General features: G+C 51.3%; 5 protein-coding genes across 5 annotated transcripts; 2 read left to right on the top strand and 3 right to left on the bottom strand.

Moving 5' to 3' along the window:
* Positions 1–67: 67 nt before the first annotated feature.
* Positions 68–2229, bottom strand: HETIRDRAFT_307063 (uncharacterized protein; the record flags this gene model as incomplete). The annotated part of the gene is made up of 8 exons (XM_009542323.1): positions 68–390; positions 446–462; positions 519–1217; positions 1269–1321; positions 1376–1469; positions 1525–1553; positions 1674–1853; positions 1912–2229. The coding sequence occupies 8 exons, from the start codon at positions 2227–2229 to the stop codon at positions 68–70; spliced, it is 1713 nt and encodes a 570-aa protein (XP_009540618.1).
* Positions 2230–2645: 416 nt separating this feature from the next.
* HETIRDRAFT_437482 (uncharacterized protein) lies at positions 2646–4972 on the top strand. The gene is given in 8 exon segments (XM_009542322.1): positions 2646–2807; positions 2863–2941; positions 2999–3165; positions 3216–3390; positions 3449–3886; positions 3945–4316; positions 4335–4339; positions 4441–4972. 6 exon segments carry the CDS (start codon positions 2668–2670, stop codon positions 3984–3986), a joined length of 1041 nt encoding a protein of 346 aa, XP_009540617.1. The 5' UTR covers positions 2646–2667; the 3' UTR covers positions 3987–4316; positions 4335–4339; positions 4441–4972.
* Positions 4275–5959, bottom strand: HETIRDRAFT_413015 (uncharacterized protein; the record flags this gene model as incomplete). The annotated part of the gene is made up of 8 exons (XM_009542321.1): positions 4275–4304; positions 4369–4385; positions 4441–5208; positions 5267–5484; positions 5533–5564; positions 5615–5648; positions 5701–5864; positions 5933–5959. The coding sequence occupies 8 exons, from the start codon at positions 5957–5959 to the stop codon at positions 4275–4277; spliced, it is 1290 nt and encodes a 429-aa protein (XP_009540616.1).
* Positions 5960–6411: 452 nt separating this feature from the next.
* Positions 6412–11121, bottom strand: HETIRDRAFT_42360 (uncharacterized protein; the record flags this gene model as incomplete). Its single annotated transcript, XM_009542065.1, has 18 exons — positions 6412–6858; positions 6913–6989; positions 7050–7412; positions 7465–7693; positions 7747–7867; positions 7924–8023; positions 8078–8247; positions 8305–8504; positions 8561–8734; positions 8790–8985; positions 9042–9159; positions 9219–9330; positions 9386–9522; positions 9576–9667; positions 9720–9813; positions 9876–10263; positions 10310–10543; positions 10864–11121. The coding sequence occupies 18 exons, from the start codon at positions 11119–11121 to the stop codon at positions 6412–6414; spliced, it is 3510 nt and encodes a 1169-aa protein (XP_009540360.1).
* Positions 11122–11647: 526 nt separating this feature from the next.
* Positions 11648–16994, top strand: HETIRDRAFT_153535 (uncharacterized protein; the record flags this gene model as incomplete). Its single annotated transcript, XM_009542320.1, has 11 exons — positions 11648–11699; positions 11975–14425; positions 14498–15096; positions 15158–15266; positions 15328–15445; positions 15504–15628; positions 15685–15902; positions 15955–16166; positions 16237–16359; positions 16423–16634; positions 16695–16994. The coding sequence occupies 11 exons, from the start codon at positions 11648–11650 to the stop codon at positions 16721–16723; spliced, it is 4248 nt and encodes a 1415-aa protein (XP_009540615.1). The 3' UTR covers positions 16724–16994.
* Positions 16995–17231: the final 237 nt, after the last annotated feature.

Here is a 17231-nt window from a genome sequence, read left to right as displayed (position 1 = left end):
CTAATTGTGTACCCTACCTGCACAGTTTTCGACTGGTCACTGGATATGAAACACACTGGGATACCTTTCACTCCTCGCCGTTCACGTCAAATTCGTAGTCGCCATAGACCGGCGCCCATAGCATCTGTCTTGCTCTCTCTCTTACTTCCTCCTTTCCCCATGATACCCCTGCACTTCCCTCCTCGATCGCTTGTTCAGCGACAGCAACGGTAACTTCGAAATTGACTGCAGGTGCATCTGAAAAGTCGGGAAGTAAAGCGTTGTCCGGATCTTTGAGTGCTGGGGATAGCGCTGCTAGACGCTGCGTTCCAGCGAGGATCATGCTATCCGTCAAGCTGCGCGACTGTGAAAGTACAGCGCCTGCGCCGAGACCTGGATAAATGAGTGCATCTAAAGGGGCATAATGAGGGTGAAATATGGCTTTATAGGTATCAGGTGTGCCTACTGTTGCATTCGGCAATGCTGGTCAGACAGATATGAATGAGCCTCCATTTCACGATAGCGACGGTTAGACCTACATGTAATCTTTGCCATTGGGCATCTTAGCAGGTGGAAAAGGGCTCCCCGTAGCGAGTAAAGCTCTTCCCTTTGTCCAATCGTTGGCCTTCGCCGGATCTACTTCGACAAGCCTGCTGGGATTCGACAACGGCATGATGATAGGCCTTTCACAGCCTTTCGCCATCTCCTTCACGATTTCTTCCGTGAATCCACCGGCGTGAGTCGAGCACCCGATGAGCACAGTCGGCTTCACCTTCCTCACGACCTCGAACAGGCTGACCTCCCCCTTGTCGTTTGTCGGCACGTCATCCCACTCCACATCCGGCCTTACGAAATCGCGCAGAGAAGGACGTATCTTGTCCGCGCCGAGAGATTCCTTCACGAGGCCGTACTTATCGACAAGATAGAAGGCCTTGTTGGCCTGCTCGTAGGGGACTGAATCGAGTTGGACAAGGGCATCTCGAAGTTGATGTGCGATGCCCAGGCCCGCTGATCCAGCGCCATATATAATGAAGCGCTGATTCGCAAGGGTACTCTTCGTCACACCGATTGCAGACATCACCGCTGCGAGGGTCACTGCGCCCGTCCCCTGAACATCATCGTTGAAAACAGCGTGCTTGTCTCTATAAAAATCCAATAGCCGTTGTGCGTTTGTGACGCCAAAGTCTTCGAAGTGCAGCAGACTGTGGGGATAATACTTCCGGACCAACTGAACAAATCTGCGACATCAGGTGAGCATGTTGCATCCGAGCAGCGAAGAGAATTCGAACTTGTCTATGAATTTATCGTATTCTTCGCCTCGCACGCGTTCGTGTGGCCATCCCTGTGCGGTCAAGTTCGTTTCATACGCGGCACTAGGTAGCTTTGTAGGACATACCACATAGAGCTCGTCATTCAAGAGCGATTCATTGTTCGTTCCAACGTCGAGTGTGACGCTCAGCGACTTGTGTGGGTCAATACCTCCTACCAAGCTGTACGGATAGCCATCAATATATTTCCCTCGGTGTGAGAATCGGAGGAACGTACGTATAAATTACAGACTTCGCGACAGAGATCTGGCAGAACCACACATTTGAATCATGATTCAATGATGTGTGGAGACGATGCAACGTACTCCGATGCCCTTCAAAAAAATGTCAACAGCCATGCCCGAAGATAAATGGATTAATTTGCACCCCAACTCCCTGATCGCCAATTCCTAGAATCGCCTCCGCATCAGAGCAAACAATCAAGTCAAGCTTGCGGCCGCGCGTCTGCTGTAAGAAGCTTTCTTCCATCGAATCTTGGTCAGGGAAGGTCAAGTATAGACCCTCGCTCCTCCTGAACAGATGTGAATATTGGGCAATGGCATCGGCCTAGATATTCAAACCCGTCAGGTAAAGCGGATACCAATGTATAAAAGGACACACTCACCTCTGTTGGCGTGTATATGATTGGAATGAGCTCCCGAAGATGACGCTGTATGAGTTGGTAGTATAGCACCCAGTTCTGGTCCTTCAAGCTTTGCAGAAACGAGTTCTTCCGAAGAGGCTCTGTGCGTGCCTGTAGTTGGTCGTACGCGCGAGCACATTGCTCGTCGAGTGTATTGATTCGATAGGGAAGACGGCCTGTAAGGCCGAAGGCCTTGCGCTCTCGCTCGGTAAACGCAGTGCCTTTATTCCACCGAGGGCTTGTGAGGATCGCATCGCCACGGAGCGCGACACGATATACTTCATGTGAAGACGAAGACATGGAGGATGTTGATGAGTGCGATAAGACTGATGCTCATTGACTAGAACTCCAAGCCCCAAAGGCGTAAGAGTCCTGTAAGGGCCTAGAGTCCGAGGCATCATGCCATCATCCATCATGTCATGAGTGCCAAACTCCACATATATGGGCAATGACGAACACAACGGGTGGGGCTAGCTAGAGGATACGTCCCGACTGCCAGTCCCACGAGGAAAACAGACTTTATAGCTTGATCTTTCGTCGTAGAGGTCAACAGAAATAGGCGCCTGAATTGTCCTAAGAAACGCGGACTGCTAGGGACCTTCTAGTCATCTCAAGCAACATTCAATATTCAACAGTTGACGTTCGATTGTCGGTTTCCCACGGGCTCCGATTGGGATCAGGGTCCCTTTCCAACTCTTCTTGCTTTACAGACAAACCAACCGCCTTATTCTCACAAAAATGGCTTCGCAGACTTACCCCCTCTTCTGCATGGGAAATCCCCTGCTTGATATGCAAGTGTCAAATGGAGAGGAACTGCTCAAAAAGTATGATCTCAAGGCAAATGATGCCATCTTGGCCGAGGACAAGCATCTGCCTTTGTGAGTTTTGTTGCTGAGCACTAAGAGCTGCTGCCCGCCTGACCTTACCTGGAAGGTATGACGATGTTGTTCGAGTGCCCAATATCGCATATCTTGCGGGAGGCGCTGCACAGAATGCTGCCAGAGGAGCTGCTGTACGATTATTTGCCTGCACTTCGATTTTTTTGGCTCACTCACTAGACTGCTATTAGTATGTGCTACCCCCCAACTCTGTCGTATACACCGGATGTGTCGGCGACGACGAGCTCGCAGAGCAGCTGAAAGTCGCGAACAAGCGCGAGGGGCTGCAAGAAGCCTACCTCGTCAAGAAGGGCGAGAAGACAGGCGCATGTGCCGTGGTCATTACTGGTCACCACAGGTAATGCTTGTCACCCCTCCAAAGATGGTCGTATGCTCAGGCAGTCGCAGATCGCTCGTCACCACCTTGCGCGCGGCTGAGAAATTCGAGAAGGCACATCTCTCTTCTCCTGAAGTCGCTCGCCTGATCGATGGCGCCAAAGTATTCTACGTTGAGGGTTACTTCCTCACTCACGGCATCGAGTCCGCCGTCGAAGTCGCCAAGAAAGCATCCGATGCTGGGAAGGTACACACTCAGCTCCCTATAGAAGCATGATCTCACAATCACTATCGGTCATTCGCAGGTTTTCGCTCTCAACCTATCTGCTCCCTTCATCCCCCAATTCTTCAAAGTCCAGCTCGAGCAAATCTTCCCCTACTGCGACATCATCATTGGAAACGAGAGCGAAGCTGCTGCATGGGCAAGCGCCACTGGACTCCCCGACAAGGAGAACATCCCCGCGATCGCCAAGTCGCTCGCGACGCTGCCCAAATCCAACCCCTCCCGCGCCCGTACCGTCGTCATCACCCAAGGCCCTTCTTCCACCATCTTCGTCTCCTCGTCCACACCCGATGAACCAAAGATCTTCCCCGTGACGCCCCTTGCAGACTCCCAGATTGTCGACACTAACGCCGCCGGTGATGCGTTTGCCGGTGGTTTCCTCGGCGCTTTTGTCGCTGGTAAGAGCATTGACGAGTGTATTATTGCTGGTCATAAATTGGGCGCGATGTGCGTTCAACAGGTGCGTCTATTCCTGGAACGGCGCGTTTCTTGGGGCTCAAATTATCTGCATACCGTAGGTTGGTCCACAGTACAAGTGGCCCAAAGAAAATATCTTGTGATGATTCCGCTATCTCTTCCGATCTTCGTTTATTTCTCTGCTCTCAACAGCAAAGCCTCTAGACATGTATCAGTAGCGTGTCAACCTGCATTAAGCTCTCCACAGCTTGTAATACATCTAAGTGATACCATCGTCCATCTACTATGGCAAGCTTCACAGAACATGGCGATGAGAAAAATACACATAACTCCATAATTAAATGACAAATGACAAAAATCCCGACAATATTACAATAATGCGACAAAGGAAAAAGAGATATGGAAAGGACATCGGAAAGTAGAGAAGCCATCTAGGCTGGGGGCGGAGATGCAAGAGACTCCTGATTGAGTAAGGAGATGTTTAGCAGCAGGTCTGTGCAATGTAAGAGAATGATTAAAACAAACCTGAGTGAGTAGGTCTTCTACAGATACAATCAGTATTGACAATGACTGTACGAAGAGTGAATCGATACATACCAGGTTTCAATATAAGCTCAGTCTCCTCTGTTTGTCCCTCGACCATTTTGGGCAACGGCGCCGAGTTGGATGTCGTTTCCTCTCCAGCGGGTCCAGCACCACCATCAGCATGGTCGTCAACTTCCATGTTGTCCTCCATCCCTTGGTCTGAGTCCGCCGTAGGCGAAGTGGCGGCCTCTGCGTTGTTCCGAGCTGCTGCTTGAACCTTCTCCGCATCTAAAATTTCAGCTTGCCGCCTCGCAGCGTCCAATACAGCTTGCATAGCTGCCTGTGTAATCGCCAGCGAAACAGGTGGACTCCCGGTCGGAGGCGCATCATGTGTAGATCTCGCCCCTCCGGCGTCGAGGGATGGGTCAATGACGGGAGCAGCTTGCGCAGTTTTCTTCTGAGAAGGGCGGCCGGCTGCCTGTCCGCCTTCGGATAACTCAGGATCAACAACTTGCTCATTGGAATTGTCGCGCTGCTCGTCATGCGAAGATTCTTGTCCATTGGGCGTTTGGGGCTGGCTATTCATTTCAGAGTTCTGTGGATGGTGAGGAGGTGGTGGCATCATGCCAGGAGCATGACGGTAGTATGCCGGTGCGTAATACCCTGGAGGTGCACCTGGTAAATGATGGTAAGGACCCATGGGGTGGCCTGCATCCCACGGTGGGGGTGGAACCCAATTCGCTTGAGGATGCGCTAGTCTTGTGGCAGATGTAGGAAGGCCGATCGTTGAATAGCTGGTATTCATCATCGGCTCTCCAGGGTTGCGAGTCGGGACGAACACTACAAACTCTGGCGACTTAATAAATAATCTGCGCGCTCCAATAAACGATGCGATTACCTGCATTCATGCCTTGCTGTCGATAGTATCCCGCGGGTCCAGCAGCCGAAGGCCCTGCCCCAGGCGATGTCGACGTTGAGCCGGATGCTTGTGCTTTGCCCTTTGAACCTGGACTTGCGCTGCGACTGTGCGACTTCGAGCCGGGGGAGGCAGCTTCATCGTCGCGTGTTGGTACCTTGCCCTTATCTTGGTCTGGCTCAATAACCACGCCATTGTGGCTACGGACAGTATTGAGGCATGGCGAGCAAAAACACTGGATTACTTACCGTGATTTTTGGTGACGTCGTAGAGCATCTGTCTATAAGAAGATAAGTAGGCCATACATGTGATTTGATAGAGTATCAGTACCCGAGTGAACGTAGCTTCGCACTGAGGACAAGCACTAGAGGTCGAGGTAAGAATTGTCTGTATATAGACATAACATCATGACTTACAACCCGGGTAATGAATGGACTTTCGTCGTTCGCTGATGTCTCTTTAGATCAGCTTCACGAGCAAACTCCTTATTGCAGCCATTGATTTTGCAGGGCCATATGCCAGTTTCGACCTTCTTTTTAGTCGGTGTCTTCTTCTTCTGGGTTTCTTTCTTCTCCTCAGGCTAGCGGAGATCGTGAAGAGATAATGTAAGGTGGCTGAAGGCTTGATTCGGGCACCTGACGGGCTCACCGTCTGTTTTGCGTGCGCGCGAACCATGTTAATATCAAGGAAACTCTAGATCTGCTGGCTGCTATCAAGGGAATATCTTGGATAATTTCTGAATCTCAGATGTGAAAGGCTGGGTAAAGCTGGGTAGCTGTGGCGAACGGGTGGCGAACGGTGGCAGAGCAGTGGCAGAGAGTGGCAGAAACGGTGGCGTGAAGGGGGGAGTCGTCTCGCCACCCCCAAAGTTTACTAAGGTTTAGTCTCCGATTGAATCTCCGTCGGTCATCAGCCTTCGGCGCTTCGCTCAGTATCCACGGATATCATACTGAATCGGTTCGAGCTCGTTCACAGCACAATATCTCCTATGATGCAAGGGTCAGACAAAATTGATAATGAATCGTCATCGATCATCCATAGCAAGCATCCATAGGGTATATTCGACATTATACATACCTAACATAGCGTATACAATAGGAGGAAAAACGACAGTCTACCACATGTGGTCATGATGAAAGAGAACTTGTCCGTTCTAACAACCCTTGCACCCGTCGGCTCAGCCGCTCAGCCTCCACCTTTCGTTCCCATACTTGGTATGCTGGTGTCTTCTTCTTCGGCATCCAGGACTTGCCATTTCTAGTCCCATCCGCACGAGATGGGGCATTCACTGACAGATCGACTACCCGCGGACTGGAGGAGAACTTGATGACTTCACGGTACAGAACCTTACGCTCTGTGGCCAGTGAGCGCAAGGTCGGTGCCGGACGAGACAGTACCTCTGAGTCTGAATCGTCTGTGTCTGACAGTCCGGATGCATCGAGAGGTGGCGTTGGTCGGCGGCTAACGGGTTCCGGCAGCGGAGGCAGGTCACTGATCTCTTTCAGCAGGTCTTGACCCTTCAGATATGAATTCTCCATTCGTAAGAAACGAACGGCTCCACGGAAGGCATCGAGCTAAATTGTTGCTGTGAATCAATTCCCCATGCACAGGATTAGTGTCAAACTCACCTGTTCAAGGAGATGAGATGTCTCGAGATTGCCTTCAATGGCAATATTCTCCGTTTCGACTGCAGGATTTCCGGAGGCTAAGGCAAGATCCATGATCAGATCACACGCACGTGGAGCTTATGAGCTTATATACACACCTTGTCGCTCGGCATAGACACCGGCAGCTTTGAGCTTGATATTTTCTTGCTCCAAGGCGTCCAAATCCGCCTGAAGCTGGTCGGTAGCATCCTGATAGGACTTCTCCTGCTTTCGAGCCTTCGCCAGCTCGTCCTCTAGATCGGCTATAGTATCTGCCTGTTTCTTGACCGTTTCCATCCGACGTTCCATGAGTTCGATCTTGACAGTTGATTCTTGCGATTGCTGCTCCTTGGCTTTGAGGTTACGGACGAGGCCTTGAATCTCTTCGTGAAGTTGAGCAACTTTACGTTCCGCTTCGACATTGATGGCCATGTTCGCTTTGATTTCCTCAACTCGAATAACCCATGGTGCGGCACCATTGACTGGAAGGAGTTAAGAAGGAAGAAACGACGGAAGTCAGGCAGTGTAACGTACTCTTGATGATATTTTGGGCCTCCATCGTGATCGGCAAGAGCGCGTTCGCCTGTGTAATCACTTGGGACATGGCATCGCACAAAGCATCCCAGCAGGACGAGATATCTTTCTTGTTCTTCCACACGGTAGAGGATGCAACGTCGCCGACGAACGACAGAACCTTAGAGAGCTGGAAGGAATGTTTCGAAGCACGAGCATCGTAGATGTATGGCATGGTTTGTTGAGCAAGCTACAGGGTCCAACATCTTAGAGCGCTAAGTTAGGAGAGAAGAAAAGGCGCACCTGAATACCGAAGTTAACCAGATCAGAGACAATGTTGCTGAGCGCTTTGAGCTGAGGTGCAATTGTCGCCTTGAGAGCTGAGGATTCATCGGTGAGCTCCTCGAGTCTTTTCGTCAGTTTTCTATATGCCAGAAGATCGTCAGGGCCGGACAAGAACAAAAAGGAATTTCGCCATACCTGGATATAGCCTTAGCACTCTTGTATTGGTCCAATGACTTCTGTATTGGCTCAAAGAAAGCTTCTTGGGCATTGGCATCTCCGAGTTCAAGTACAACATCTATTCAAGTCAAAATTGGAAGTATTCAAAGAGAATGAATCAGATGCTACGTACCTTCATCTTTCAAAACAGTCTCAACTGCGGTTTTAGTGAGACCAATGGATGCCGCATACATATCGAGGTCATGATCCAGTGAGAGCGCATAACCAAGCTCGCGTTCTCCAATATCATATTCGAAATGCTCGAAATATGTTTCGGCAAGATGATCAAATTGAACTTGGATCCTGAGGAGAATGACCAGGTCAGCGACATATAACATGTGGTCAAACGGGCAGTATTACTTGTTGATGTCACTAACACATTCAACTTCGCGAAATTCTTCTCTACGCAGGAGGTCGATGTGCATGTCGATTCTTTTCTCCAAAGGCGCAATCTCTGAATAAAGGCGTCCGACATTGAGGAAGGATTCAACGTCACAGTGACGAAGTATAGCAGCGAAGCGCTTGCAAATTGTGGACAAAACGGCGACAGCTCCTCTTAGCTGAAGAAGAGACATGTTCAGAGCTGTTAGCCATGATGAAAGATGTAAACCCTCACCTCACAAACACCAACAAGGGTATCCGTTACTGAGCCGTTGAGGGAGTCTGGCAATCCATGCATCTGAGCCGTGACAAGATTGATTAAGTCGGTCTTGAGAGCCATGCGCTGGAATAACAAGTAGCAGCTGGTTGCATCGCTATCCGATTCCACGTAGATTTGAGGCAAGTATGGCTGATGGCATGAATTTGGTCAGTGGCAAGAATTCAAATGACGACATGATGCTCACCTGTACAATTGATAACAGCTCGCGCGCTTCTCTGGCCTCAATCCGCTTGATCTCGAGATCGATGTTCTTGGCTTGATTCTTAGACGCGGTAGATTGCAATTTCAGGTTCAACGACATCATGGCAGCTGTCTGTGACGTCGCAGCAGCATACTCGCTCTGGACAGTCTGCGTCTGAGTACGTAGGGAGTCCAGTTCGCTGACAGCAAAAATCATTGGCAACCATGGCTTGGTTATCAGTGAAGATGCATTCACCTTTGAAGCTGCATGACGAGCTCCCTGAACTGAGAAATCGTGTTTTCTAAGTCTTGACAGATTTCTTCTAGTGACTCGATCTTGCTGCGCTGCTCCCGTATTTGAATATCCCTCTCATCTGTTATGAAGGCTTGATCAGCTCACTATATCATGAGTGACAGACAATATAAGACTGACTGATTTCCTCTTGCATAGCCTTTTCAGTCTCTACATGGTTCTCTTCGAGTTCGTCGCTGAGCTCTTTGAGTGCCTCCAGGTCCTCGATGGTGATTCGCATCTCTTCGATTTTCTACAGTATTCATGAGTCAACATTGAGAACTTTGTAAATGCACAGAGTGACCCACCTCGCCTAGCATGAGGTTACGTTCAGTCAATTGTACTAGCATCTCTTCCGCTCCCAAAGCGTCGTCGAGCTGCAGCTTCAGATCCTCAATCTGGGTTTCAGCATTGGCGAGCTTGATCAGGCTGGAGTCCAATTGGGCTATGACATTTGATTAGGCGCGGCCGAATCGAAGAATAGAATGAGTGACAGACAATGCAGTTCCTCAACATTCATTACGTCTTTCTCCATCTCTTGAATCCTGCGGCGCTGTTCTTGCTCAGTCTCCTGGGTGATATCACGGAGACTGCGAAGGGTCAGCCTGAGAAGCGAGACCGATAATACACCAAAGAACGAACCGCACGAGAGCTTCCTTCAAGCGAGTATTTTGCTTCTCCAACTGAATGAATTGCAAAGAACTCGTGATATTGACCTCCCCGCCGGCCTCGCTCCCTCCTTCGAAACAAATGGAGATGTAATGAATGTGGTGATAAAACGGAGAGTCTGAAGCCCACCTCCGCCGCCTTCCCCCTTGAGCACTCCAAGCTCAACCTCCACCTCAGCCAATTTCTCCTTCAGCTCTTCCACCTCGGCTTCGGCGGCCTCCGCCCTTTCTTCAGACACTTCCTTGTCCAACATGGCCATTTCAAGCTGCTCCTGAGAGTCAAGCAGTCGAGTTTCCGTCAGCTCTGACAGCTGCTGCGCATCAGCGAGTTCCCGGCGGGCAGCAATGAGGTCGGTCTGTTGAGAATTAAGCTTCGCCTGCAATTTCGGTCTCAATGCGACAAATGATTCTGCTTCATTGAGCTTGGTCTCGAGCTCTCTGATATGTCGTGCATCATCCGCTCGTTTAGCTTCTAGTACACGAATTTTAGCGCGCAGTTCTTGGAGCTCTTGGTCATCCTGTCCAATTGTTAGATGAAGACGCGCAACTTGAATTTGTACTCACAGGTTCGGGAGGGGGAGGGATTGGCGGTTTTGGGATTGTGGGAGAGGGAGGTGATGTGGTGAGGAATTCGGGAGTCGTTGATAGTATTGGAGACGGCTGTTGCGTGGAGGGCTGCATCGGGAGTGGTGGGGAGGGAATCGGCTTTAGAGTTATAGTGCGAGCAGCCGAGTTGTTCCCGGACGCAGACGGCTCATCCTTCCGAGAAATATCCACGGAGCTGTTTCGAAGACTGGACTCATGCATTGACGACCGTCGTGCAGCTGTCACTGTTTTCCTGACCGACGCGACAGCTGGAGGGACGCGCTTTGTGGGTGATAATGGGACCGGAGCGAGTCTAGAAGTACGATTCGGTAGAGGAGATGCCCCTGCTTTCCCTGGGCTGGACGCACGAGGCGAAGAAGGGGGCATGGAGCGTAGAGACTGGCGGCGAGCTACTCCGTTGCTGTTGCTGGCTGTTCTCTGGTGGCCCACGGGTTGTCGATTCACCATTGGAGGGGTGCGCTAAAATTTCAAGTTATGGATCAAGCAGGGGAGGTCAATCGAATATAACATACATTATTGATAGGCGCAGGCGCAGGTGGTTCTGTGATGATAGCCTTGATCTGGCTGGGACGAACAAAGACGCCGTGACCCATTTTACAAGTGAAATAGGACTGCCCTTGTACACTTCCGTCATTCTTGCCTTTGAGTTCTGCAAGTTCGACGCCGACCCACTTTCCTGTAGCGAACTGTGTCTGTCCACAGAACCTCACCAGGCCGCGTCCAACAGGTATCTCGACAGTCGCGCCGACAGGAGGATCTATGGAGGCCATATCGCGTTGATTCGCGCGCACTGGCGCCCAGAAGTTGTAAAAACGAGCGTGTAGCGAGAAGACGAAAGAACGGGTGAAGGGACGAGCAGCTGAGTTGTAGTGTCCTGGCAGGAGCCGCGCGGGCCAGCTTTGGTATGAACGAGAGCGTGACTTGCTGCAGTCACGCGTCTGTGGGCTCCAGTTTATTACAACGACCCCTCTACCCTTGCACATAACGTTCGCGATATCCCAAAGCAAGAAAAGCTGGCGCTTACTCGACTCTTGACACTCGACTTGATTCGAGCTGGTCTGAAGGGACGGTCCAGCACCTAATTCCATGTCTACTCGCAATCCAAGTAAGCCAACCGGTGAATCCAGCTCGACGTAAGATTCACACAATCCCACAGCTCGAGGTGGGGACCAAATATATATGCAATCACGACAGGATTTCTACAGAGAACACCCTGGTGCGTTTTTATCAGTGGACCGCAGCTAGAACTCACACTGAATCAAGCAGGCGTCAATGATTGGGCCTCCGGATATCAGAATGGCAGACGGCACTCAGACGAAGACTCAGACACGGAGCGGGACTTTCAGCAGTCTGTGAACGGCTCCGATACGACGTCGACTCGTGGCAACAGGTTAAACGGGAGCTCGGAGATGGACGGACAAGGAAACGGTTCAATTGCAACCCTCTCCGATCCCACTCCCATAATTCCTCACTGGTCTGCGAAACGCCATCTGACCTGTGGCAATCCTACACCCCCTCCACCTTGGGCTCCTGTCACAAGCCAATGGAGATCCTCACCTGGAAAGCTGAAAACGTCTCATGCTGCCCTTGTTTTGTGCCTCAACATCGATGTCGACCCCCCAGACATCATCAAGACAAATCCTTGTGCGGTGCTTGAATGCTGGGTCGACCCTCACACTATGCCGTCTCATAAAGCACTGGAGGTTATTGGGACTAATCTTCAGCATCAATTCGAGGGGCTCAGCCCTAAAATCCCGTACAAGCCCATTCTAGACCCGTCTTACGAGGATCTACGTCGCTTCTGCACGACCTTGCGTAAACAAGCCAAAGATGACGCTGTCCTGTTTTACTACAATGGACATGGCGTACCGAAACCAACGCCTAGCGGTGAACTATGGTGCTTTAACAGGAATTATACTCAATATATTCCGGTTTCTTTAGCGGAGGTACAGGCTTGGCTCGGAACACCATGCGTCTATATCTGGGACTGTTCAGCAGCTGGGAATCTGTTACTCAATTTCAACAATTTTGCGAAACGACGCGATGCGGAGAACAGGGACGCAGGTCTGATGGACGGTCCGCCGTATTCCGAGTCAATACAGCTGGCAGCCTGCGCTGCGAACGAACAACTTCCATCATGTCCTGAACTCCCTGCTGATGTCTTCACTTCTTGTCTCACCTCCCCTATTGATATCGCCCTTCGCTATTTTGTCATGCACAACCAGTTGCCGAATAAGGTATCGGCAGACATGGTCATGCAGGTTCCTGGCGATCTCAAAGACCGGCGGACGCCTCTAGGAGAGTTAAATTGGATTTTCACTGCGATCACTGACACTATCGCATGGACGTCGTTTTCGCGCGAGGTATTCACTCGATTGTACCGGTCTGACCTCCTCATCGCCTCCTTGTTCCGTAACTTTTTGTTGGCAGAGCGGATCATGAAGAACTACCATTGCACGCCCCACACATCTCCATCTCTCCCTCCAACCAACACTCATCCGCTATGGGCATCCTGGGATCTCGCGGTCGACGCGTGCTTGCGGCAGCTTCCAGAGCTTTTGAAATATACCGACTTGGTTGCCAAGAATGGCGGTACCGCGTCCATGCGCGCGCGGCGACAGGCGCAGGCACAAGCACCGGCACTTCGCCTGGACAAGTCCAACGCTCTCGGCGAGAAGCCATACGTCTACATTCCTAGTCGGTTCTTCTCCGACCAATTGACCGCATTCGAGGTATGGATATCTCGGGGTGGTTCGGCGCTCACCAAGCGTGGTCCACTTTCTTTACCTTTGCAGAGCAACGGCGACGCTAATGCGGACTGTGGGCTTGCAAACGGTGGGCCCCAGTCGTCACAACCTCACAGTAATTCCGCCAAGAACGATCACCATCTTGTCCCACGCAAGCCACCAGAACAGCTACCGATCGTTCTGCAGGTTCTTCTGTCCCAGCCGCATCGAATGCGGGCTCTCATTCTCCTCTCACAGTTCGTCGATCTGGGCCCTTGGGCTGTCGATCTCGCACTAGCCATCGGAATCTTTCCATACATATCTAAATTGCTGCAGGCAGCTGGTCAGGATTTGCGACCCGTTTTGATCTTCATCTGGGCGCGCATTCTTGCCGTAGATCCTTCATGCCAAAAAGATTTGCATACAAATCAAGGATATAAGTATTTTGCAAGCGTGCTTGCGACTCCGGAGGACCCTTTGAACGTCGCCATACCAAACGTGTCGGAGCACAAGGCCATGTGTGCATTCGTACTCTCTGCTATAGCTCGCGATTTTCCTCCTGGTCAGAACGCATGCTGGCGAGAGAGCGTCTTTCATTCTTGCTTCGAGCGCCTAGACGAGGGTGACTTCCTCCTTCGGCAGTGGTCTGCGCTGTGCATTGCACAGATGTGGGACGGTAATGACGAACTCAAGGAGTTTGGGGTCGACAATGGCACCCAGGACAAATTCATTGCTTTGTTGTCAGATGACTCGCCCGAGGTCAGGACTGCCGCGTTATATGCCCTTGGTACGTTCCTGGGTGCGTCTGGATCCGTTGACCCAAACAAGACAGGAGGGGGAGGATCTGGGACGATGCTGCATCTGGAGGAGCGCATACACTTCCGAATGGAGGTCGCCGTTGTGACAGGCGCGGCACTGGCAATTAGGGAAGACGCTAGCCCCATGGCGCGCAAAGAACTTTTGGTTCTTATTAGCTGCCTCGTCAAGGAATGGCGAGGATACTTTGTCGTCTGTGCTTGGATTTACTGGGAGGAGGATAGGCTATGGACTGTGGGTGGAGACCCACAATTCCATGAAGAACACGTTACTGGTCAAGCGGTAGCGGACTGGCTGGAATCGTTCGGTGACGACGATGGTCTGCGCCAAGAAAGTCGAGTCTTGTTATCCTCTTTCTTCACCATCTTCACCGTCCTCTTGGAGCTTTCCGTCGACCCTTACCTTGAAGTTGCGACCCATGCTCAAACCGTAGTTGACTATATTACAGCCCTTCTGCTGGAATCTCCCTTCACTCGCCTTAATAGCACGTCTCTGAGCAGTTCACCTCTGCTACTAGACACGAAACCGCTAGGTGGGTATCGCTCGCGCCGCTCTTCTCTGACGTCATCAGCAGGCCGCTCGCGACCGCCATCGCCAACATCAGCGCGTCCTAGCATCAACCGCAGCGATACTATGAATACCCTCTCATCCGGCGTCTCTAACACTCTGCGGCGCACATCGTCCTTTGCCAACATTCTCAAGAACTTCGCGGGAGGCATTGCTTTCCCAACGCTCGACGATGGGCATCGGACATCCTACTCTACCCATCCACTGCGCTCACCAACCCACTTGGAGCAACCGGACATCTCTCGGCCCCCTTCTCCAAACCTCAATTTAGCTGAGTACGCTTCACCGTACACACGGCTGCCGACGAAGGGTTATTCGATGAGCGCACCTGTATCGCCATCATCTTCCTCTCGTTATTCAAAAGAGGACGCGTCACAGCAGCAGGCAGAGTTCAGTCCATCGGACGTCATGGAGGCGCTGATGGAGGAGGACATGATGAGGTTGAGGGTACGACGCCGAATGGGTCAGATGAATATGGTTGGTGGCGTCTTGACGAGTCCGTCGGACAGTGTGGGACCGAGTGTAAGCGCTGTACATCTGGGCTTGGGGACGGGTGCCGGCGTTCGTGATACTCTGCCGCTGAAATCTCGGTTCTTCGACTGGTGCAGCGAGTACTTCAAGGAGCCTCAAATGCGGGTGAGTACTCTGTTCCTCGGTCTCGAGATCTCCGTTGCTCATCGCCTCTTCTAATCTCCAGCAAGCGGAAGCTGATGAGCCTGGCAGCTTCGAGTATAACTACCAAGCGTGGCGCCAGCAACGTAATGAGCAGATCATTCCGGAGACTCGATCGCACGCTGAAATTGCTGGTCAGAACCTTTTTTATTGCAGAACTGAATTCAATCTCACATCTAGCTTTTCTCTACTCAGACGGACGTAGATGGGATCGACCTGTGACGACGCTTCATGTGTCGGGTTCACCACTTTCTATTGCATTCCATGCATACGACCCTCATCTCGTTATTGCAAACGAGACCGACATCGTACAGTGAGCATTTAGGGTCTTCCTGTCTCAACGTCTCAGCCTTCTCACGTGTCTGATGCAGAGTCTGGGACTGGTCGCATCGACAATGCCTTAGTACCTTCTTCAACGGTAATCCGAAACAAGCAGGCATCACCACTGTCAAGATCATCAACCAGGAGGTAGGCGGCATCATCCTGGTCGGCACAGGTAAGTTTCCAATTCCATTCTTGTGTCTGTGGATGCACTCAGCAGATGCCTTCCAGCGGACGGCATGATTCGTTTGTATCGCAACTACGATCCGGCGACCAGTAATACGGGCGTTCAGATGGTCAGCGCCTTCCGGGGGCTGAACGAGGTGATCCCGGTCCGGCACGGGAGCGGCGTCATCGTGGACTGGAAGCAGTCTGGTGGCTCCCTCCTCGTCAGCGGAGACTCGCGGATCATCAGGGTATGGGACGCGCACACGGAGTCGCAGGTCATGGTATGCTCAGCCGATTTTACAAATATTTTCTCAACACTCACGTGTGCGGTAGGACTTGATGACCGAGTCGGAGAGCCCAGTCACTACCATGGTGTCAGACGGCAGGACGTCTTCCATGTTCATCGCGAGCTACGCAGACGGTGTGGTCAAGGTATTCGATCGACGTCTGGAGGAAGCTGTCGTGCGCTCGTACAACGCGCACAATAGCTGGGTACAGAACGTTCGATGGCATCCGACATTTGGTGGGCAGTTCATTTCAGCGAGGTGAACATTATCTTCTCTTTTGAACCTCAAACGTACCTCGAGATCGTCAGCTAACCTCTTCATGTGCCAGTCTGAACGGCGAGATCAAGCTGTGGGATATCCGCGGCTCCGACAGACCTGCTCACTCATGGGACCTGTTCCCAAACGGGCTTTCAGCATTTGATGCGCACGAACAGACGGGCGTCTTTGCAGGGCAAGTCACTGTGTCTTGCCTCTTTTTTTGGTCATGCAGAAACTCATCATGGGCATGGTGCAGGTCTTCCGCGCTGATGCAGACCAATTGGAGATATCAGCGCACGACAGTCCAGTCCATCGCGCGCCCGGACATTCACTCGACTGTGAACCTGACGACGGGCCTCTCATCTTTACCTTCGCGCTCTGGGCCATCGCCCTTCATCCCTCGCTCAAACTCTCTCGCGTTCCATCCGACTGAGATGTTGTATGGCATCGGCACCCCCGACGGAAACGGTAAGCTACTATGTATTGTGTTTTGCTCTCACGGGCTCACCACAAGGCGTTCCCTCTCAGTTCGCATCATGGGTTGCAAGCTTGTCTGATTGACGCGCGAACGGTGCAGAACGGTGTTTATTCTCTGACATTATCTGATGCCTCCTTAGTGTTCTGTTCGCAAGACTGTTTTAGCCTCGACGTACTTGTATCGAATATTGCTCTATCATCCACTAATATATTATCTTCTTCCCGTTCGTCCATCTCCCACATTGCTATATATTCCCTAGTACTTTGCACAGTTACGCATATCTCGCACATACGGATGGCGCAATGCCATTACTTGTAGAACATCTAATGTCAGAGTACCATTGCCTTTTGTTCTTCATGAAACGAAAATTCCCTGCCAACCTAACCGCAATTTCGCCGATCTAATTTGGTGACGAAGTGGAAAGTCGCACTTAGAAGGAGTAGTGAAAGAGTTCTACGCCCACGGTCAAATTCCAGCCTCATTGCTTCGCATATCTGGGGCTCCACCACACACTCACGACGGATCCGTTGGCCAGTGATAGGCCATCTATACCCTTATTTTATTCCATATCTCTTGCGCTCCAGCAT

This window comes from Heterobasidion irregulare, assembly GCF_000320585.1.
Source record: "Heterobasidion irregulare TC 32-1 unplaced genomic scaffold scaffold_01, whole genome shotgun sequence".
Taxonomy (NCBI): Eukaryota; Fungi; Basidiomycota; class Agaricomycetes; order Russulales; family Bondarzewiaceae; genus Heterobasidion; species Heterobasidion irregulare.
The sequence above is the reverse complement of the archived record's forward strand: the minus strand, read 5'-3'. Positions and strand labels throughout refer to the sequence as shown.